General features: G+C 37.9%; 1 protein-coding gene across 1 annotated transcript in view; it reads left to right on the top strand.

Moving 5' to 3' along the window:
• Positions 1-8: 8 nt before the first annotated feature.
• The window catches only part of slmb (beta-transducin repeat containing E3 ubiquitin protein ligase slmb), a 38,392-nt gene continuing 15,283 nt past the window's right edge, over positions 9-23,117 (top strand). Inside the window, exons 1-9 of the mRNA XM_071591727.1 lie at positions 9-133; positions 5,203-5,470; positions 6,830-7,016; positions 8,252-8,345; positions 13,523-13,693; positions 16,459-16,650; positions 18,343-18,605; positions 20,122-20,232; positions 22,375-22,453. Of these exons, the coding sequence (XP_071447828.1) occupies positions 80-133; positions 5,203-5,470; positions 6,830-7,016; positions 8,252-8,345; positions 13,523-13,693; positions 16,459-16,650; positions 18,343-18,605; positions 20,122-20,232; positions 22,375-22,453 (1,419 nt within the window). The 5' untranslated portion in view covers positions 9-79. The remainder of the gene's footprint in view (positions 134-5,202; positions 5,471-6,829; positions 7,017-8,251; positions 8,346-13,522; positions 13,694-16,458; positions 16,651-18,342; positions 18,606-20,121; positions 20,233-22,374; positions 22,454-23,117) is intronic.

Raw genomic sequence — 23,117 nt, 5'->3', positions numbered from 1 at the left:
GTTGAATATTGACTTCTTGTATTATGAGTGACAAAGACTGAGTTGGTTGTTGTTTGCTCTGTATGCGTGTGTGTATAAGATGTTAGGTATGGAAACGGACAAGATCATTGAAGATTCGAGCCCTGATTCCCAGGTAGTAATGAATCAATTCACGTACAAGTACTCTAATTCATTGCATTTAACAGCGACTGCAACTTTGACGCCATCTTGCAATTATTTCAGTTGGAAGTCTGCTTCTGCATATTGCATTTTGGATAGGAATGCTTGTTTATGAGTTACAGTGCATCGTACAGTAGTGATTTAAATACTCATATCTATCATTTTAATTTTAAGTCCATCGCTCAGTGGAGTGCCATCACTTCGTATCAACATGAAACGGTTCTGTGGAATACTTTAGTCAGCGTTCTACTATGTTTAAACTACTGTTTATCTCACATAATTTACTCTTCTCTTAATTAAATGTGCTATTTAAATGGTTGTAGTCAACTATTTACCGAGTGATAGTTTATTGCCACTGTATTAAGATGTGATTCATGAACTTTGATGCTGCATTTTCAAGTAATGACCACGTAAATAGTATCTCTCTTCCAAAGTAGGTATATCTTCGGCAATGTTGTGATAATTTAATGCTGGTGTAAATTTCAATCCCTTAATTAGAAAGTGAATCAGTATTAATTTTGATTCGCTGCAATGCATAAGCGTTGTGATGCTTATTGTTTAACTTGGAAACTGGTCCATTTTAGAAGACCAGGCACCTGTTCGTTGGATGGAACTCATTAACTCAGTCGACCCCCCGAAAAGTGTTATGGTGCCGTTATGTTACTTAAGGAAATGGAACAATTTGTGAAATCACGTACAAAGTAGCCTGTGATCTCCAAGTATGAAATTTTGGTATTTAAACGGGACATGGGGCTGTTTGATAAGGATGAAACGGGGCCAAAGCTATTATTATAATTTGTTATATAATATAGCTTTTATATTGTCACATTATCAAAATTATTGAGGAGTAAGATTGGGAATCATTCACGGAGCAAAGGATAAATTACAGATAAAATCCCTAGCATAAATTGGACAGATGTCTTGTTAGCGATCATTTTGAAAATTCATTATTACGCCCATCGTTCGACGGTAGGGGAGATCGTTAAAATAAAACGAACGAGATTAAGTGTATAGCATTTAGATTGAATATGTCAAATTTTACTCGAACGATATGAGATCAGAGTAATAACGTCCGATCGCGGAAGGGGGGAGAAGTATATTGGGTCAAAAGTAGTCTATTGTGTAGTCACCTGGTTTACACCCCGCGGTGGCTTGCAGGGTACTATGTAATATACTATTGGTACAAGTCAGAATAGATCTTTGGAACAAGTGCCTCAGCTTACGGAGGGCCTTGAAGCCATGTGAAACAGCCCTACCGTTGAAATCTAGACAATTTCATGAGATCTCACATGTCTTGAGGATCCGATGACCACCTAGACTGCAGTTCTGACTTATCCGTCTTAAAAAGTTACTATTGTTTACGTATAATTGTCGAAACACTGGTATGCAGCAAAAGTGAATAATTTGTTTCTGTGTATTGAACTTCGGCAATATTCCCCGTTGATACCGTATTAATATTTTTATCGAAATAATTCCATGGCATACAGTTAGTTATGATGAAATATTTTACCTCGCCATGCTTTACTATCAATATTTTTGTGTTATTTAAATGGGTATTATCAGTAAATTACTAGTTTTTGTGAAATTTTTCATTGCGAAATTAGAGCCTAGACCATTGTAATTTCTGGAATAATGTTGACAGTCAGTTTTCAACGAATTGTTTTAGCGGCGGAGTGTCCTGCTATGTTATCCAATATGCGACCCCAGTCATGCATGAGTCTTGTGTTATGGCACAAGATTGATAAAGTGAAAGATGACTCCATTACTCTGATAAGAATATTAAATTTTCCAGGATAGATCCGTACTTGTTTAAGCATTTGTTGGGTTAATGGTATGCGGTTTTATTGATTCAGATAGTATTTCGTGAAATTTGGGCTGATCTTTTGAAAATATAAATCTTTCAAATCAAAAAAAATGTGAAGCAGTAGTAGAGGCAGAGATATCCTCAGAATATTTAATTAAAAAGGGCAATGCGTTGTGCTGTTCTTAGTTTTGTTTCCTTTAACCTATTTGGTATAGTGCAATTAAAAAAACCTTCCACTAAGCGTATTATTTCAGCGCGTGTCCCCAAGGGAAACATGAAAAAATGTGTGAAACAAACTTGTTTGTGGTTACAATCGAACTCTGTTGACATATATTTCGCAGGAAGACTTTAAGATAAGCTTGCTAAGCCTACCAAAGAGTTAAGTTCGTCTTAATGATGGTTGTGGTGAATATATCTTTTTTACTCTTTGTTGTCCAGGTTAGAGGTAGTAAAAATATCAATTTTTATCATCGAGAATACAAAATCTTGTTGTCCATAGGTAACCATAACTGGCTTAACTTGTCCTGATTTCCGTAGCCTACTCAACATTTCAGCTAGTTAACTGAGTTGATTCCAAGAACTCTTGATCAATAATAGTTTGAATTAGATTGTCGGGCAATGTTAGTCAAGCTGACTCACTTATTCCTGACGATTTGTCACTGATGTTGTTTTTGTCGTGATAGCTAAATCATTCAGAGATATAGCGGGTCATTTCAGGAGCGCTCTGCGTGATAGCGCAAGGTGGTTCGGCTTGACCGCATCTTAATGATTTCGTTCTGGATATCTGTGAGAAGAAAACTATCGTCGTTTTCCTCCGCCCAGCGATGTTTTTCTTCAGAACGATAGCATAATTGTGATGTCGTTAAATTTGGCCCCTATTTGCATGGGTGGTGGTATTTGGCAAATGCAATCATTGAATGCGAATGCGCAATGAGCGCACATCGCCGCCAACATTTCAATTTAAATCGTCCGGAAGGGCAATTTTGCCACTCAGCCGGGTGAATTGAGGGGAGGGCCGAATTTTTGAAGAAATAGGACGTTTAATATTCTATTCGAGAAATCCTCTCAAGAACGACTTTCCTTGAAATTGTGAGATCAGTTCGCGTTTGGCCATCAGAATTGGCAGAAACCGAAATTAAGTCCCACCTATATCAGCCAGCGAAGTGTGAGGGATGATCCACGAAAATGTCTAATTCGAATCAAAAACACGCGTGAGGAAAATCGCGGAAAAGGACTGCAGATTCGTGTTGGGGTTGGCAATCCTTGAAATGAGTGACCGGCGTTAAAGGAGGGGAGAGCCATCTGATCAGGCGGACACGTGCTACTCGAAGAAATGATTCCACTCCCCACCCCTGGGTCCATGTCCTTACGCGAAATGATATCGCTCCCTGACCTCTCCCCCTCGGGATAATTTCGCGTCAGCGTACCACGGCCTCGTGAAAGGAAGGGGCCGCTCGCTCCCTTTCCTCCCTCCGGGCGAGGAGGCCGCCAAGCGGTGCGCCTCGCCGCTCCCGGAAGGAGGGGTCGACGCGACGGGTCCCACTTGGTTTGTTCTCCCACCGGTTCGACGTCCGCCCGCCACTCTCTTTCTTCTAACGGTACTATCCCCCACCCCCTACGTCTGGTCATTTTCTCAATTGGAAGAGCATACAAACAAGAGAGGGAGCACTACCGCGGTGTGGTGGTGCCCGAAAGAGTGCGAGAGAGATATCAACTCCGGGGGGGGGGGGATACCCTGGCCTGCGTGTCCCGGGACTTTCACGCTCGCTGCCCTCTCACGTCGCGAGATTTCCCCCTGCCCCCTCCCCCTCTTGCCCTCCAGTCCGTTAGGCGGACGCTGCCGCACGCTCGGGAGAGCGGGGTCTGCGGGCATGTCGACGCGGCGGCGAGAGGAGAGGAGCGGCCGCGGAGGACTGATGATGAGGGTGATTCACTTAGCCGCCCCCTCCCTCCCCCTCTCCGCCCTCGATTACAATCAATGATGTACGTGCGCTAATCCCTGGGCACCCGAATACGTCATCGGAATTGGACTCGTCGAAAATAGTGAAGAACCCTCATTGTGTTTCTGAACGTTCTTTGTTCTCCAACCAGTTATGCAGGTGAACGGGTTTAGCATGGTCAATTCATTATTTTATGAGTAAACCATGGGAACAGCCCAGTATTCTGAGTGCTCAGCATAACTTGTTTCTACAGGTTGTTTGTATTGTCTGTTAAAAGCTATTTTAAAGAGTAGCATCCATGCATACCTTTCAGTGTGGTCGCAGTTGAAAAAATTAATGAAAACATTATGGTAGTTAAAATGTTGAACTACAGCAAATGAATTTTGTGCTTATTGAATTCTTTAAATGATTTATTCCTCCCACTATCTCTCATATTTTCTGTGGGAAAGCAGCTGGATTGGTTTTGTAGTCATATATTGTTTGGTCATTGATTTTCATTTTACTGTAATAATAGGTGATAGTAATTGTTTGAACATTTTAGATTCTGATAGGGTATAATAGGAGCAGTTCAAATCAAAATGAAATACACTATGTTATCCCACAGAAGAGCTTTATTGTACGACCCGGGTTTCGTCGAAGATCGACATCATCAGGACCTGATGATGTCGATCTTCGACGAAACCCGGGTCGTACAATAAAGCTCTTCTGTGGGATAACATAGTGTATTTCATTTTGATATGAAGCAATTCCACAAAGTTACTATGGATACAATTAACCAGATAGGAGCAGTTCCTTGTGACAGTGTGCCAGTGCACATTCCTCTCTTGAGTTCAGTATAGTAGGCAATTAAATATTTGACTTGAAATTTGAGATCTCTTGCTGCGAAATGACAGTGATATCTTTGTGTAGTGTATATACCTGATTGGACGCTTTATTTTGATGTGCTTAAAGTAATGACGGAAGAAAATTGTGGAACCATAGGATGAGAAGGTAGAATTGGTGGGTTAGTGTGTTGGTGGTTTATTTTAACAAAATATTACAGGAATAGTAGATTACCTAATCAGTCAAGAGCAGTACCACCCGTCACTTCTTCTCCTGCATGCATTTTCACAACACTGGGCAAGTTCCATCAAAGGAATAATATGTGAACAGAATATCCTAAGAATAGTCATGGACCATAAATTGATCAGTGGCATTAAAGTCAAGTACACCCTGGTTTAATTGTGCCATTTACGAATGCATTCATTCCTAATTTGTGCAATTTTCTTCTGTCCCTTTTGGTTTACCTGCTTGCTGTAGGGCTTCCAGTACCCAGCCATAACTATCCTCTTTGATGCTGCCCGAAAGAAGGAACTGTCTCCACCAGGCACGGGGGGGCACCACCCCCTTCCGGGCTCGTATGCATCCGAGCGTGAGGTGTGCCTCAAACTGTTTGACAGATGGAGTGAGCGGGACCAGGTGGAGTTTGTGGAGCACCTGTTGTCTCGCATGTGCCACTACCAACATGGACACGTCAACTCATTCCTCAAGCCAATGCTGCAGCGGGATTTCATCTCCCTCTTGCCCAGTGAGTTGCATTAACCCTGTTTCTTCTACTCGCCCCTCATTTGCTAAGCTTCTTGATTCTTTTCTAGCCCTCTGTAAGTTTCATAAGGAAATCAGATAAAGTCAATTGTTCCAATTAAACTTAAACAAAATCAAAAACCATTGCTTGTTATTTACATTTTTGTCATTTATGCAAACATTACCGTACATCTTACTATGGTCAGGCACCCAAAAAAATATTTTTTATGATGAATTTGTTGATTTATTGAAATTTCATTGTTGGTCAAAAAATATCAGTGGGGTAAATATTATGTGGTATTAGGTGCTATGAATGGTTTTCTGATTCTTAGCTGTTAAATGCATGTAATGCATCAGACCATTTAAAAAAAATGTAGAATCTTCTGTCTATTTTGGTTGGTTGCAGGGGTCTGTGAAAACTAAGGTCTTGTCATGCTGTCTGACAATTACCATTGGATGGTAAGGTTGTTCAGCCTTAATTATTTGCCTTTAATGGGAGAAAAACTCATGTGGCTCTAAAAGTATTTTTAACTGGTGGTAGAATTGAACAAAAATAAATAAAATTGTTAAACATGCAATGCACTCAATATTGTCACTTCCTGTTGATTTGTGAGGGGCTCAATCCCACTCGCAAGGTTCAACTCTAATGGGCACTGCACAAGCAACAACCACATCATTAAACTTGCAGTTACATGGTGTTATTGATTTGTAAAACAACATCATGCCAGTCTTAATCATGAGACCTCGCTCACAATATCATTAAGTTATTCCACACAATGTAATAAGCAATGTAATAGAAATATGCCTCTTTGATCATGTCATTTGTATTTGGTGTATCAAATTTTCCTTCCAGCTTTTAAACTAAGTGGCATTTTCTTGTTGAATTATTGCTGGTTTAGTTTATGGATTGAAGTATTTTGTTTGAAGTATTATAGATTGAAGTATCATTAGTGGCTTGGAATCACGTCCAACTTGCAGTGGACAATTAACATGCACGTAATTATCTCCAAAAATGTTTCAGCTAATTAAAAATATTTACCTATGCCATGTTATCACTCCCAGAATTCCATTCATGAAGGAAATTATTCACTTCATATTTCTTATGATCACTAAAATTTAAAGTTTGGTGCATTATGTGGTGACCATTTAAATTTCCTGATGGGTAACTGCTTCTTATTCTTGCCTGAATTAATTTTGATGAAGAAGTGAAGGTTCTTGTTTAGGATTCATGCCGTCAGAGTATCAGAATGTGGCATATTGAGGAAAACTTTACTTCCATTTCTTGTTTTTTGTCATCTATTGCTCATTACTCTGTCTCTGATGCAATGAATGTGTAATGTGAATATACTCTGTGCTCTTCCAGAAAAGGGATTGGACCATGTGGCAGAGAATATCCTTTCATACTTAGATGCAGACTCAGTGTGTGCTGCTGAGTTGGTATGCAAAGAGTGGTATCGTGTTATATCGGAGGGTATGCTTTGGAAGAAATTAGTTGAGAGGAAGGTGCGAACAGATTCATTGTGGAGGGGACTAGCAGAGCGCAGAGGGTGGTGAGTGGTGAATTTAGTCTTACCTCTTTTCTTTTTAACCTCCTTCATGTTCCCCCTGGATGGATGCTTGTCCGGTGAACTCAGTAATACCAGGTTAAGGCTATGTTTTCATGTATCTGGTTTTGTGGTGCCACAGTGAGTGTAGCCAATCAAGACGTAGATTACCATCTCATATCGTGGTCCTAAAGAAGTTGCCTACATCTCAACTTTCATCGTAAGCTGTGGTTTTTTTTGCATTTTGGTGAGCGAAAACTGATTCTCAGTGCCTGTCATTTTGTTCACAGACCACGCATGGATTGCTGCCATCACCTCCTTCCTTACGGCACTGTTGTTGGCTTAAAATGTGTTATGATGGTGATGAAAAATTGATGATAAAACCAGATAATTAAAAAAATAGCATAACTTGTACACCTTGGGAATGTCACTTTGGGGGATTAGATTTTGATGGACGCTTTTTGTAACCCCTGTTGTCTAAGGGACCTAAGAGTGTGGCTTTCTACCGTTGCTGTTGGAAAGGCAAAAAAAGTTCTAGTAGCTCGGAGGTTAGGAGTTAGCAGGTGGGCCGTTTTCTCAGCTTGTGTTCAAGTGGCATTCAGAATTATATTTTCAAATTTGCCTCTATCCTAAAACTTTCTAAATTTCGTCTCATGTATGGATTGGCTATTTTTGATTGTCGGACCCCAAGTAATGATCTCCTGTTACTTCTCTTATTGTCTAATTGTATTATTAGTCCACTAGGTTTAAGGCAATGAAAGATGGCATGATAGGAAAACATTGTTAAACAGATAGTTTTGAAGGAGATGTGTATTGAAAGTGTACAATTTCATGCACAATTGGAAATGTAAATTAGGTTTTAAAACGACTTTAAATTTCGAATATATTTTGCAAAATTGTTGCTCTTACTGAATTAATCTAATTTGTCAGATTTTAGTGGTACCTTTGATCTTCAGATAAGTTTTTTCTGTAAAAATGTATTCAATATCTCCTCCTTTCATCAAGACCTTTTGAGTGAAGATGGTGAAGAGTTAATGGTCATTCTCTCCACCATTACTTTCTTCTGACCTTTATAAATTTCCTTTCTGTAGTTATCACTGAATTGAGAAGGTTGGAGGCTGTAAGATCAAGTACCCAATTAAAAAATGTAGCTCATGCTCTTGTTATTTGAACACCAAAATTGTTTAATGACTCATAAATTAATTACTGTGATATTAAAAACCTCTAATGTTCAATTTCAGGATCCAGTACTTATTCAAGCCTAAGCCAGGAGATTCACACCCTAACCACACCTTCTATAGAACACTGTTCCCAAAAATCATTCTCGACATAGATGTGAGTATGACCATTTTATTTTATTCCAATGCATGACTCTTAGTAACCTCTGTTTTGAATGTTTCAACCAGCGTGATGTTTAATGTGTGAGGCTGATATCTTGATGCATTAGTGTTGGTTGTCTTAGTCACCTTGGGTGGAGGATAGAAATCTGTAGGGGGGTCCCTCAATGTGTATAAAGAGGGGGCCGTCAGGACTCCTCTTCAAGGACACAGTTTCGCTGGTTGAATGGATCAGTAATAAGATGTATATAATTTTGGGCTGAACTCTAAAAACAATGATATTGCTGCATTGGTTCCAGCTCATTCTGGGCATGGGCCATTATCCTTGCAAGCTCTGGCGAATGGCTAAGCATTTTGAGGGGTGGCTGCAACAGAGGTAACCTGCTGCTGACTGCACTTAAGTGAAGTGCTCAACATTTCCATTTTCACTGCTTTTGTGTATGTCTATTGTAAAAGTTTCCAGTTTTTGAATATTTTTCCTTATCTGACTTTATGTTGTGCAATCAGGATGTCATTTAACTTAAGAAGCCAGGAAAACTGAATTAATTTGTCTCCCTTGTGCAACTGGAGGAAATGAGCAAGTGTTCTGGAAACGTCAATTTTAGGAACCTTTTGGTCAGCAAATTTTATCTTTCTATCGATGTGAACTGTATGCTAGCTCACCAAGAAGTCTTGGGGGTGATAAAGAAGTGTTATGATAAAAGTAATGCTTGTATTATGCTTAAGCAAAAACTTATTTGCTTTGTGATTAGCTCCTTGGATGAATTGCACGTAGTGAAACCTTTGCTGGGAATTGGGAAAATATTCGAGATGTTTGTAAATTGGTCATTTGTGGAAAAATATTTAAATAATAATGTCTAATAATGTATTTCAAATTTTTATAATAAAATGCCTGTTAGGATTTCAGTAAAACAATGAATATTGATGATAAAAATTTTTATGCAATTGGTTGCAAAACTCTCCATTGTTCATGTGCTGCGGATTATCCGTGCTACTCTCTCAAAATTTTAATAAAATTATGTTTGAAAAGATAATTAAATGCTTGGAAACTATTATGTGAAGTTTAAATGTAAACATTTTTGTTCCATCCGTACTTTCTCATTATCGCTTCCCTTGCATTAATTCACTATCCCTTAGAATCCCTATATTCTCCTAAAAGGCAAATACGTAGCTTTACTATGCAACAAATAAGTCAGTGGCTGTCTTCACTGCATTATTTTAATTGAGGGTATCGTATGAAGGATACGAATCTTCATCCATAGTTTCTTGTCAATACTTGTCCTTCACCTAGGAAAATACTTCCTCCTATTCACTTTGTGATAGTTCTGCTTACTTGTAAAACTCTAATTACACTTTTTCATAAAAATGGCTGAAGGTGGAAGTAAATGTTCTTTCTATTGCTAAAAAAAACTTGAATCAATCCCTGGGAATGAAATAGGAGTTTCCATTTATACATCTGTTTATATCATGACCATATTTTCCACATACTTTGGTTATCTGTGTTTTACAATTAATCCTTCTTCATCATGCATCCATTGACATGGGTAATCGAGAGTTGACTGCATTTAGAAAAGCTCTCCCCCTGAAAATTTATATGACTCCTATGTGAAGATTCCCTATGTATTTGCACAGTTCTTCAGGATTTTCAGCTTCTGCTCGATTTTTGTGATTTTGTTTTATTATAGCCTTTCTGGAGCAACATTGATCAATATTAGAGTGAAATAACTTTTATATCCAGCTTCTGCTTGATTTTCTTAGGTTTCAATGTTATTTTAGCCTTTCTAAAGAAATACTAGCAGTGGCTTGCAGGGCACTAAAATATCTAAAGGCAATAATCACTGTTACAATGAAATAACTTATAATTAAGGTCAATCTGCAGAACAGCTCTGGTATTATTTTAAGCCAATACTACATGAAAATCAAGGCTATAATGGTAATTATGTTTATTGGATTCTAAAAAACATGTATGGTACATATCACCTTGATTGCATATATCACCAACCTACACAATACAAATGCAATTGGAATTAGAGTACAAATTATACAGTCACAGATAAAACAGTAAACAGGAGCAGTAACAGCGAATTATTATTGGGTAATCTACTATTTAAGATAGGTTTTGGAGGGACACAATTACCAAAGAAATTTCTCTTGACAAAAAAACCCAATATCCTACTCTACAACAAGGCCCATTTTATCCCTGTGTCCTTCCTTCCTTCATACCATCCAACATCCCTGTCTTATTCCTGCCCTTTCCTTGTTTTGCCTAACATTCTCCCCTCTTTTACAGTCTTCAACATCCCTTGCCGATCAGTATGCTTTTCATCAATTTTTCCTGCCTCCTTATGATTTCTCTCAAGAATGCCCTCTCCTTGCCTACCATACCTAGCACTTATTCATTTTTTTTCCTTTCGGTCCATTCCACCATCTCCATCCTTCTCCGGACCCACATTTCAAAAGCCTCTAATCTATGTCTATCCACCTGCTTCAGTGACCATGTTTCTGCGCCAGACATAACTCTTGCTCCATATCAAAGTTTTTAGAGCCGTTTCTTAACTTGCTTGCTCAATGTCCCTGTCATACACTCCCTACCCCTCATGAAAGCCTCTTTGCCTAGTGCAAATCTTTTTATTATGTCCCTGCTACCTTGACCATTCCCACCAGCACAGCTCCTAGGGGTTGTCGGAACACAGAAGTCATTCCACCACGTTAAGGTTGTAGTCATGGGAGTGTAGCAGTGTATATAAGAATAAAAGAATTTATCTGTAAAGAGAGAAATATGAATTCATCCTCAGTATAGCATTGATTCTTCCATAGGAACTGATAAAGTTAAATGACAAAATATTTTTATTTCTCTTAGTTTTTTAGGCAATGATTTCAGGAATTGCGCACATCACGACAAGGGTTCTTAGAAAACATCCTAGTTGTGAGTATTTATCCTCAAGTTATTACAACCTCTTGTCATGTGCCTACGTACGAGGGTAATCTCGGAAGTGCCTAGTCAAGGTTCCTGGAATCACTACCAGATGTCAACACTAGCGCAATGAGTTTCCCATACAGTAATAGGTAATCCTTTATGAGTAAACAAGTAATGCATCTGTGCTTTGAGAAGAGATCTGTGTTGTGGATGCCTCTGTTGTTCCTGTGTAATGATTTGTGAAGATGGAAAAAATGGATAATCAAGAAGTGATTAAATACTTTGTAAAGAAAGATATGAAAGCAATGTAAATTGAGTTTAACTTTGGTCAGGACAGCTTAGATGACGATATGCATAGTGGTCGGCCGAAATACGCCACTATCCCTGAAATTATTGCATAAGTGTATAAAATGGTCATGAAGAATTGCTGACTTAAAGTACGAGCAATCGCTGAAGCTGTAGGGATGTAATAACAGCCATATTACATTTTAACAGTGGAATGGGATATGAGAAAATTATCTGCTAGGTGGGTGCCACGACTTTTGATGTAGAATCACAAATGCATCAGAATGAATATATCCAAACAATGCTTGACCCTTCCAAGACTCTGTGGGAGATGCCGCAACAGTAACTTTTAACAGTCATCTTCTAATATGCATTTCAATGCAACAATTTCAGGGTGTGAAAATCCCGGTCAAGGCAAATGATTTTTACACTCTTAAATTGTTGCATTGGAATGTTTGACCCGTTTTAAGAGCAACCAACAAGATTTCCTGTGCCTGTTTGTGACCACAGATGAAACTTGGGTCCACCCAAGACACTGACCCTTGACCCTTGGGTCTGCCCCAGAGTCAAAACAGCAGATGAAAGATTGAGATGAAGAGTTGGTTACTTTTTCTGCAAAAGTCACTCATTTTATTGGACATTTAGGTAGTCCAATTGAGGCTTTTGTTCGAACAATTCCACTTTCAGAAACTTAATTGTCGGCCACCATTTTGTTAACTCAGGTACCATTAGCTGATTGGGGAGATAAACATTGCTGGTAGACACCGGCAGCCTCTTCATTGACTTTCAGACTAATTTCCTTTACCCTGGTACCTTTATGATGAAAAAAACATCTACAATTGTCTCATGAGAGGACTTGATCTGAGGTAGCGAGGCAATTTTTACGGACACTTGGATGTTTAGCCCGGTCATCACCATTTTTGTAAATGTTTAGAGTCAGTGAATAACTTGTCTGATGCTCATTTAGAAATTTATTTATATAAACATTTATACACTGGTATGAATGACATATGGGAAAATATATGATTAAAAAAAGACTTATCATCTCTTTGAGATAGTGAGATTCTGAGCAACCTATAGGTTTTTAGGAACAGGCATTGGAGGTTTTGGTTGAATTGCACTTATTTATATGAGATGTTCAGACAATTGAAAGAATAATGTGAATTTGATGATTACATAATTTCAAGATTTCCTGTAGTTTTAACCTTGGGTGTTTTATGCCTTATGAAATTGTTTTTTTCCTAAATACATTAAAGATAATTTTGTTTTCAGTTTTGAATGTTAATGTTGATGAGTTTTCATTGAAGTAACGTATGGTTATAAAATTGTTAAAACGTATAAGGGAATAGTAGGAATTGTAACGCTTAGTAAGATTGTAATATGTTTGATTTGATTATTAGTTAGTTATCTAATTTGCAGTAATCTTAGTCAAAAATGTATTTTTAAAATTTACTTTATAATTCAAATGTTTTTATTACTATTTAATTCAAAGAACCTCAGAAAATATCGCGACAGTGACTTTTTACGGAGTCATCCACTGATATGCATTAAAATGCAGAAATTTCTAGGGGCATAAATCATATGCCTTGACTGGGATTTGAGCCCATATCCCTCAATGTCTGGCTGGTATGCATATATGTAAGTGTGTGTGTAAATATGTATGTAAATGCTGGTATATAATTAAGGTTGCATGTATGTTATTTCGTCACAACATCTTTTTCCTTTAAAGTCCCCAAAATTTCAGTGTGAAAGGACGCCTTGGTAGCTTAACCAGCTAAAGCACTCGGCCGGACATCGGACAAGAGGGATCTGGGTTCAAATCCCAGTCAAGGAGAATGATTTTTTTCTTTTAAAGATTTCTGTATATATTATCCAGATTTATTTTATTTCCTTTCCACATGATTCATGTCCTATAAAATACACCAGTGGTTTATCCTCATTATCCTAATCTGATGCTTTTCTTTCTTTTACAGAGTATAGAAAATAACTGGAGAATGGGAAGGCACAATCTTCAAAGGATAAACTGTCGCTCAGAGAACTCTAAAGGAGTATATTGTTTACAGTATGATGATCAAAAAATAGTTTCAGGCCTCCGAGATAATACAATAAAAATATGGAATAGGAACACATTACAATGTGTGAAGGTTTGTTCTTTTTAGATTTTTATCACTTTTTCTCCATTCACTCTTGACTAACCTCTCTGTATTCAGTGATTTCCCTATGCATCTATGCCCCACAGCCATGAAAATGTCATTCATTTAAAATTTAATTCATTGCTATTGATCCAACTCAAACCTCTTTCCAATGAGCATTCAGTTTTAGTAGAAATCTTTGATTGTGGTCAACATTTTCATTTCAGGAATTCCCTGTGACTATATTTATCAGTATACTTAAATATTTGTTACTAATCAAAATATCTGGCCAAGAAATTCTCAAATATTATGTTAGCAATCAATAGTTTTGCGATAACAATTATAATTTGATTGTTAACCTGTGGTCACTTGAGATTTAACTTTTGAATGGTGCAACACTCAGAAGCATTATCCACTCATTTTAATGATCAAGTTAACTAGAACTGTGATGTGTTTTGTAAACGATGAAGTAGCCATGTGAAAAAGGTAAAACGAATTTTTTTAATTGTATGGAGAGTGTGATAGTGATTAAGAACAACGACAGTAATTGATGCAGTGTGTTGGCTATAGTGAAATGGTCAGCCACTAAGTTTATGAAATAATCTACCATTAGAAGGGATGAGAGCAAGTGCTGGAGTTACATTTAACCTTTGTTAATAGAAATAAGCAACTCCAAACAATTCAATGTTTCTGGGAGTATTGGGCATGCATTTTTTCACGTTAAATAATAATCAATGTGATGGGTAAAGCCACAAAAAAAGCTTTTTAGAGAGCCTCCCACTGATTTGTGTACAATGCAAGAATTTTAGTCATTGACCTTCAAATTGTGTTAAAAGGGCAGAATAGATGGCTCAAACATGCCAAGCTGGAATCCAAGTTTGAATCCCAGTCAAGGATGATACCTACGCTGTGAAATTGTCAAGTTTTTTGGATAAATTGGTATTTGTAGCCACATGGATTTTAGATGCTGCTAATCATTTGAGTAACACTTATATCTGCTTCACCAAACACCAGTGTAAAGAGTAATTAGTATGTAATTCCAACCCAATGCCTATAAATGAAAACATGAAATAAGTAAATGGCCAAAGAACAAGGCAAAGCAAGGGTGATGATTTTTTTGGCTCAATGACTATCAGATTACTTCCGTACGCTACCGAAACATACTACCTTGATCAAAAAGTTCCCGGAATAACCACCGTGTGGCGCTCCCATCGTTCCGATTTGAGTTCTGTTTTTTTTGTTAAATTGGTACATCTGTTGTTGATATTCCCTTTAAATCTTAGTGTCATAACTTGACATTTGCAAAAGTTACGTAGCCAAGAGTACATCTATCTCTGTGTGTGTTGGCGATTTTTTACAATTTCAGAAATGGATTTAAATTTGCAACAACGAACTTGTATTAAATTTTGCGTAAAAAACGGATTTAGTGGCGCACGGACGTTGGAAATGTTGGAAAAGTGTTTCGGCAACGATTCTCTAAAAAAAACGGTCGTTTACCAGTGGCACGAGCGGTTCAGAAGTGGTCGTGAGTCAATCGAAGATGATGAACGCAGTGGCAGACCATCGACATCGAAAGTCGGTGAAAAAATTGATAAAGTAAAAGAAATGTTGGTCAATAACCGCAAATTAACCATCAGAGAAATAGCGGAGGACTTGAACATTGCCTATGGATCCGCCCAAGACATTGTGGTTAATGATTTGGGTTTCCGTCGTGTAGCAGCAAAGTTGGTGCCAAAAGACCTCAATTTCATGCAAAAAAGAGACCGTGTTGACGTCGCAAAAGACATGATTTGCGAGGCTGAATCCGATCCCACATTCATCAAAAGGATCATTACTGGAGACGAGACGTGGGTTTATGAGTACGACACGCAATCCAGACATCAGGCAAGTGAATGGCGTTCACCAAATGAGCCGAGACCAAAAAAACCACGTCTTTTTCAGTCAAAAAAGAAGGCAATGCTGACGGTTTTCATGGATTACAACGGTGTAGTGCATCATGAATTTTTGCCAGAAGGCCAGACAGTAAACAAAGAGTATTATTTGGGCGTTATGAGACGTTTGCGTGAAGCAATTCGCCGAAAGAGACCAGAAATGTGGGCAGAAAACTCGTGGATTTTGCACCATGATAACGCACCGTCGCACAGTGCTATCATTATTCGTAATTTTTTGACGAAAAATGCAACAAATACCATCCAACAGCCACCGAATTCACCTGATTTGGCTCCCTGTGACTTCTTTCTGTTCAATCGAGTTAAAAAACCATTACGGGGAACGCGTTTTAGCAGCCGAGAGGAAGTAATGGAAAAATCGCAGGAAGCACTGATGGACATACCGAAAACCGACCGTAACTTTTGCAAATGTCAAGTTATGACACTAAGATTTAAAGGGAATATCAACAACAGATGTACCAATTTAACAAAAAAAAACAGAACTCAAATCGGAACGATGGGAGCGCCACACGGTGGTTATTCCGGGAACTTTTTGATCAAGGTAGTATGCTTTAAAAATATTGGTAAGTTTTAGAATATCTGCTACAATAATATCTAGGTAAAAAGGTCCATCAAAATATCTCAATGAACCAGATGAAGTTTTGCAATTTTTGGAGTACACTTTTTTCTTTTCCTTTGACATGCAGTTGAGTGACATCCAGTAGAGATTTTGATGGGGTCACTGCAATCATAACTCCTCTGCATGGGGGTTCTGGTGTCATGGTAGTGTGCACCATTCACCAAATTGGAGCAACCTGATTAGATACATGAAAACTGTTTGTTCCCCAGGTGCTGACGGGTCACACGGGATCTGTGCTTTGCCTCCAGTATGATGATAAGGTGATCATCAGTGGATCTAGTGATTCGACAGTGCGAGTGTGGGACGTTGCCTCAGGCGAAATGGTGAACACATTGATCCACCACTGTGAGGCCGTCCTTCATTTGCGATTCAACAATGGACTCATGGTCACATGCTCGAAGGTGGGTTTGTGTGTGCTGCATCCCATTCCCCCCCTCCTTCCTGATCGGTGCCATCTAACCCCCCCCCCCCCCCGCCCATTGTCATAATGGCGCCTTGGCAGGTAGTTGTGATTGAATAGGGGCACAGTTCAGATATTCAGGAAACAGCTTGAAGGCCTTCCCTGAGCTAGCAGCAATTCTGTTTTCCTGGCACTTCAATGACATAAAGTGTTTTAAGTTGAGTTTTCAATTCTATGAGGTGTTCAATGTAATAGAAATATGATTTGGATATTACTGCCTCTATCCAGAGGTATATGAAGGTTGTCCAGAAATTGCTGCCCATATGAAAACTCTTTGAGAGCTGAAGTGTTGTGCCAATATTGATTGTTCTTTTTCCATCATAATCTGAACTTTTTTAGAAATCTTTAGAAATTGGCCTTTTTAATTACCGACCAATCCATGTTCTGATACCAGCAGAATAATCCATCCCTAATTGTTTTGGGGAGTTGTTTTCAAGTCAGTAAAAATGAAATAAAGGCATAAGGAATTCACAATGGAAGAGGAAAATGCAAGTAGTGGCTTCCCTGGCCTAAGTCCTCCGTTACAAATGGAGTGATCGATCATCTGCCGCAGGGAAATATTTTTGTGGTCGTACATTTCTTAGAAATGTAGTAGGAGGAATATATTGAACCTAGATAATGCGCGTGTACATGGTCAATGGTGAGATTATTTTTTTTACTCCAAAGCATGGATTTTGGGAACATTAGGTTAAATTGGCAATGGACTTATTGAAAGAAAGGAATTAACCATAAAGACTATTGTGCCTTGTGTAGTAATTTTGAAGTCAATAATTTCTATTTAATTTCAATCGTCAAATCATTTTGTTTCTATATAGCATTATGATGGAAACCATATTGCTGTCATTATCAACCTTCATATGTTAAGTGGTCCTTTCCACAATTTTATTTTATAAATATAGAAATACTGTGAACTCTCAATTAATCATGAATGGGCTGTCAAGCTGCACACTATCCACTCATGATTGTAATTATTTTGAAGACTTATCTACCAGGCAAGGTTTTGTTGGAACCGACTATACCTAAGCTCTGCTTTAGTTCTCAACCCATGTTCTTATTAATCATTTGTGATATTCTTTTTTTAATGCTGGAAGTAAATCATTAATGGAGGCTAATGAAAGCAGGAGTCCCTTATTAAAATTACTCACTCTTTCAGTTCATGTTATTGATAGAAATTATTATATTCTTATCTAATGAAATATGTTCAATCTCAGCATCATAAATTTTAAACTTTGAATCTCTTTAGGGATCATGTCAGTTATGATTCTGGCCTTCTCAGAATTTGTGCTGGTTAAATTGTCTCCTTTTGTAAACCGCAAGTTTTTTCAAATTCATAAAGTTGCAAAATTAACTTCTGACTTCCGTTTGATCATGATCTCCAGTAAAAATTTTCACTTCCGAACCTATGTAACCAAGTTATTTGTGATTCCGCATATTTTTGGTGCCATTTGTCATTGGTCATTCATGGTTTGCAACATTTACAAATTGTTACTGGGTGTCAAGTTTTCATTTCTTAAAGTGGTTTTGCTATGGGCACAGGAGTTTTGAATGAGGGATGTCCTGGCATATATTGTGAGCATGAATTCAAGTTGTGTGCAAGTCACATTGTGCCACGGGATGAATTGTTTGCCCTCAGGATCGATCAATAGCAGTGTGGGATATGACGTCGCCAGCAGAAATCACATTACGGAGAGTGTTGGTGGGCCATCGAGCGGCTGTGAATGTGGTGGACTTTGATGAGCGGTACATAGTGTCTGCTTCAGGCGATCGAACAATAAAGGTGTGGAACACGTCCACGTGTGAATTTGTGAGGACCTTGAATGGGCACAAGAGGGGGATTGCGTGCCTGCAGTACAGGGACCGTCTTGTGGTGAGCGGCAGCTCAGACAACACCATCAGGTAAACTTCTTCATTTTCATAAGGCCCCTGTCCACAACTGCTCCCTTGCGTAATAACTTGCCCTGGTTGTTCAGCTATTCTAGCAATTAATGACCAATCCTGCTCAGTCTCTGCTGTAAGTATTTGACCCAAAGAAAATACTTATAATTTATTGAAATGATATAACTGACTTTGTAATTCCACACACTCTATTTAAAAAATATGACCCAGGTTTTGAAGTTGAACGTCATCATCAGGTGGTTCAACGTCGAAACCTGGGTCGTGTTTTTTAAATAAACTGTGTGGAATTAGTTAGTCAATTATTTCATTTTAATATGTTATAAAAATTCCATAAAGTTATGCCTGAGACAACAAAATACTTATAACTCTCAATCCTGTTTTCAAATGCAGCTTTCTGTTACTGATTTCATTGGTACACATTCCTCTTGCCCTCAATCATATATTAACCCAATTTTTCATGCTCTTCTCCAAGTGCTGCTAAGTATTATCTCTCAGATTCCCCCTCTCATCACTTCCTTATACAAGCTTCAAGCCCAGATCCTACCAAACGTCATACATAGTCTCTCCATTTCTCACAATGTCCTCCTCATATCCAAATATTTTCTTGTGTGTAATTTTGGTGTATTGAAACTATTTGATGTATTAAATTAAATTTTGTTTGATGAATGATAGCATATTTCCACTGGATTATATTATTATTTAGCAGTGATAAATAATATTATTTTATGATTTATCTAATGGAAAAGTGTTATCATTTGTTCATTATTATGTTTGAATTCTACCATATCATGTCTGAAACTATGCAGTTTGTTTTATCATTTTATTATATTGGATATAAAACATTTTCACCAAGTGTCTGAGCCTGAGACATTATCCTAGGTTGTGATGACTGGGAATTCAGGGGGTTTGAATGGCTGGGAGTTAATGGATGCATTTCAGTAAACATCCTAGGCTTCTATTTATGCTAGCAGGTTGATGCAAATGATTATTGGCTACTGGGGAGAAAACTGGTATCATGTCTTTTTTTTCTAAAAATGTGCATTGATTGTGTTATTCAATTACATTCCCTTGGCTAAGTCCACAGCAATGTGTAGCAATTAAGTCCTCCCAATGAACCCTAACATTGTGATTTTTGGACCTTGTAACATAAATTCTTGGTTTACTAGTTCTTTTATTCACTTTGGTTTGAATGTTGGAGAGATCCCACTTGATTCCATCTGCAACTTACTATTACTGTGAGAGGGGGAAGGAATTTTCCTAGAGGTTTAATGTGAGTAATCTCTTTCAGAAATGTTCTTATAATGTGAATCGTATGGCAAGAAATTTGCAAATGTTGAGTAAAATGTCTTGAATGGAGGTAAATGTTCTCGAGTGGTATGCTTGAGGCCAAACTTTCTACCACTTGGATATTACTGGGACTGTATTGGAGGGGAGGATGAATTTTGGTTGGGAAGGGGTCTAAGGAGGGTTATGCTGAACTTCTTCTTGATTTACATTCTCCCCTTCTGTTTCCCAGGCTGTGGGATATTGAGTGTGGTGCGTGCATGAGAGTGTTGGAGGGACACGAAGAACTTGTGCGGTGCATCAGGTTTGACAACAAGAGGATCGTCAGTGGCGCCTACGATGGGTATGTGATAATGGATTTCTTGGTCCTCTCATTTCTTTGGTTATGCATCTATGAGCTCTTGTCTGATTTACCGATAAAAGAAGTGAATTTTTGTGGAATGGCAGAAGTAGTTTTCAAGTAATTGAAGGACTAACACCAAGGATGAGAATTTAAAATTTAAATTGTTGCCATCAAGTATATTTTTTTAAAAAAGAGAGTCCTTGCCTTCATATCTCAACTTAGAATATTCATATTCCATTTGGCAAGTTTTTATTTTAATGTTAGGTAATCAATAAACTTCCACAGTGAATCGGCACACTTATTTTTATTAACTTTAGTCACTCCAAATATCTGATATAATCTTTATGCCAATATCTGTATTGTCATGGTGTGTCCATTTGGTATTGAATGATAAGGGGTCTCTTCTTTAACCATTTCTCAAATCCATTGCCCCTATGAACTGAACAGGAAACTTCTATTTATTGCATGCGTTACATCCTCTTCTTTTGGTACATGAACACAGAAATAATACCATGACAGTAAATACAAAAATGTGGCATGTGATTGCATACTATATCTGCCCAAATGGAATCCATCCCCAGATTTAATCCTAAACACCTCATCCTCCCAAACCCCCTGAAGTCTGAATGTATTTTGGCAAGAAGTAGTTTGTGCGCAAATATTCCAAGGCAGGCATAGATCACCTAAAATAAAGTGTGTTGTTGCATTTTTAGGAGGGAATTTTGAGAGAAATAGTGGTAATTATAAACATGCAGGCATGTTTTTTGGCATGATTTTAACTTTCCATACTCATTTAATTGGCCAAACCTGTCAGACGGTGAATGTAACCTGTTAATTCATTTTTAATAGCATGTGAAGTCACTGTGCCTGACAAGGAAGGTTTATTTTTTCGCGACCAATTCAAAAAAAGAATGTTTTTGTCTAAAGAAGGGCAGTGTGCACTCCAAGGGTTCTCATTTTGATTTAGCTCTATCATTGCATTTCTTCCAACCCATGTCTTATAGCACTCTTGTATGAATAAATTAATACGTACCATTGAATGGGATCTTTTCTTCTTTCTTCTTCTCCCTATTTCCGTTTCACTGTAATTCTATATCCACATGCTATCTTATGCTGGGAATTGGTCCTGTTAGTCCCAAGTGACGATAATAATTTTATAGTGAGTTCAATTTCTTGATTGAATCAACATGAAATCTTGCTTTCCTAAAGCAGTTTGTTTATTCCATAACTTGCTTCCAAGCCCACGGTTTCTAGCGTAGGACACCCAGTACACTAAATTTGATTGCCACAAAGTGATGCCTCAAACCATTTTATTGATTGCTACCCCTATATTCCTATCACAATTATTGGGAGATATCAATTTCCATACAATCATTCTTCGATAATAACCCTTTAATGTTTGAATCACCCCTAAATCCAGTGGTTGGAGCTCACAGGTACAGTTTGCAGGAAAACATTGTAGCTGTAAATTTCTCAAGGGTGCATTTGGTGGATGGCTGGACACTGATCAATAAGCCGCAGAATTTTCCTGTTCTGAGACCCCATTTATCATCCAGAAGCTGATCATATTATATTTCCAAGGCCAGCCTCGCTTTGGAATTTGCTGCGCATCCAGTAGGCAATGCTTTTGCATCTATGAAGCACCTAGGGCTCTTTGATTTACCAACCATTAGTGGCTGAAGTTTCTCACTTCCAACTGCATTTGTGATTAATAAAACAGTAAAAGACCCCGTTTGTTCTGTTTCAGTTGAGTTAAAGTATGCAGCATTGGCTGAATACTTGTGATAGTCCATTTTTTTAACGGAATTCATACATTTGAGCATCAAAATCGTCAACAAATGATTAATAAACCTGAGCACTTAGTACACTACTAAATTCAGTTATATAGGTTATAATGTGATTTTGTCAAAGTGTTGGAATGTTTACAAGCTGCTGTGATTGATGAAATCAAATTTCAATTTTTACCATGTTTTTTGGTATCTAAAGCTAAGTTTACTCCTTGTAGGAGTTTGTGGAAACTCGGTCTTATAACGTCAATGTCAGTTCCAATTTTAGCTCGTTGGCATTTGTTGGATTTGTTGGATGGACATTTTGGTGATGAAGGTGTTGTATAATGATATAGGTTTTCCTTTTGACTTACAGCAAAATCAAGGTGTGGGATTTGATAGCAGCTTTGGATCCAAGGGCTCCTGCCAGCATGCTGTGTCTGAGGACCTTGGTGGTATGCTATTTATGACCATATCAATTTGTCACTATCACCTGCTCTAATAAATAGAGACGTTTCAGGCGTGATATGGTGGAATACCATGATTAATTAAAAATTGGCAACTTTCTACTAAATAAAATTTATTAAGACTGGTTTCAATGTGACTACATCATCATCTGGTGATCTGATGATGATGAAGTTACATTGAAACCAGTCGTAATAAATTTTATTTCGTGGAAAATTATCAATTTTAAATTAATCACCTGCCACACTAGTGCGCATGTCCTCTTGTTGGCAGCTAAATCTACTTTTTATTTAATTAGTTGATTTTATGATCTATTTTTGGAGATAATAGAAGAATGATGTGTGTGGTCCCTGTACACGTGTGTGTCTCAGTGCCTCTTTGTGTATATTTGCTAGTGTACCTGTGATTTTTCTCTGTATGAATATGCATTTGCATCTGTGCACATGCGAATCGATGTGCAGGCATGTCTCTCAGTTTCTATGAATGTCTGTGTGTATGTTTCTACAGATATAGTGTATGCTTCTCCAAAAAGTTTGAAAGGTTATGAATGAAGTATATGTGCAAATAAATGCTCATGAGCAAGGAAAAACTAATTTTGGTAATCTTGTTGTATCGTGGATGAACCTTGGTCCATAAAACTGAACTCGAAAAAAT

This window comes from Hetaerina americana, unplaced genomic scaffold (assembly GCF_022747635.1).
Source record: "Hetaerina americana unplaced genomic scaffold, ioHetAmer1.1.p SCAF_5, whole genome shotgun sequence".
Classification (NCBI taxonomy): domain Eukaryota; kingdom Metazoa; phylum Arthropoda; class Insecta; order Odonata; family Calopterygidae; genus Hetaerina; species Hetaerina americana.
Note: the sequence above shows the minus strand (reverse complement) of the source record. Positions and strands in the feature narration are given on the sequence as shown.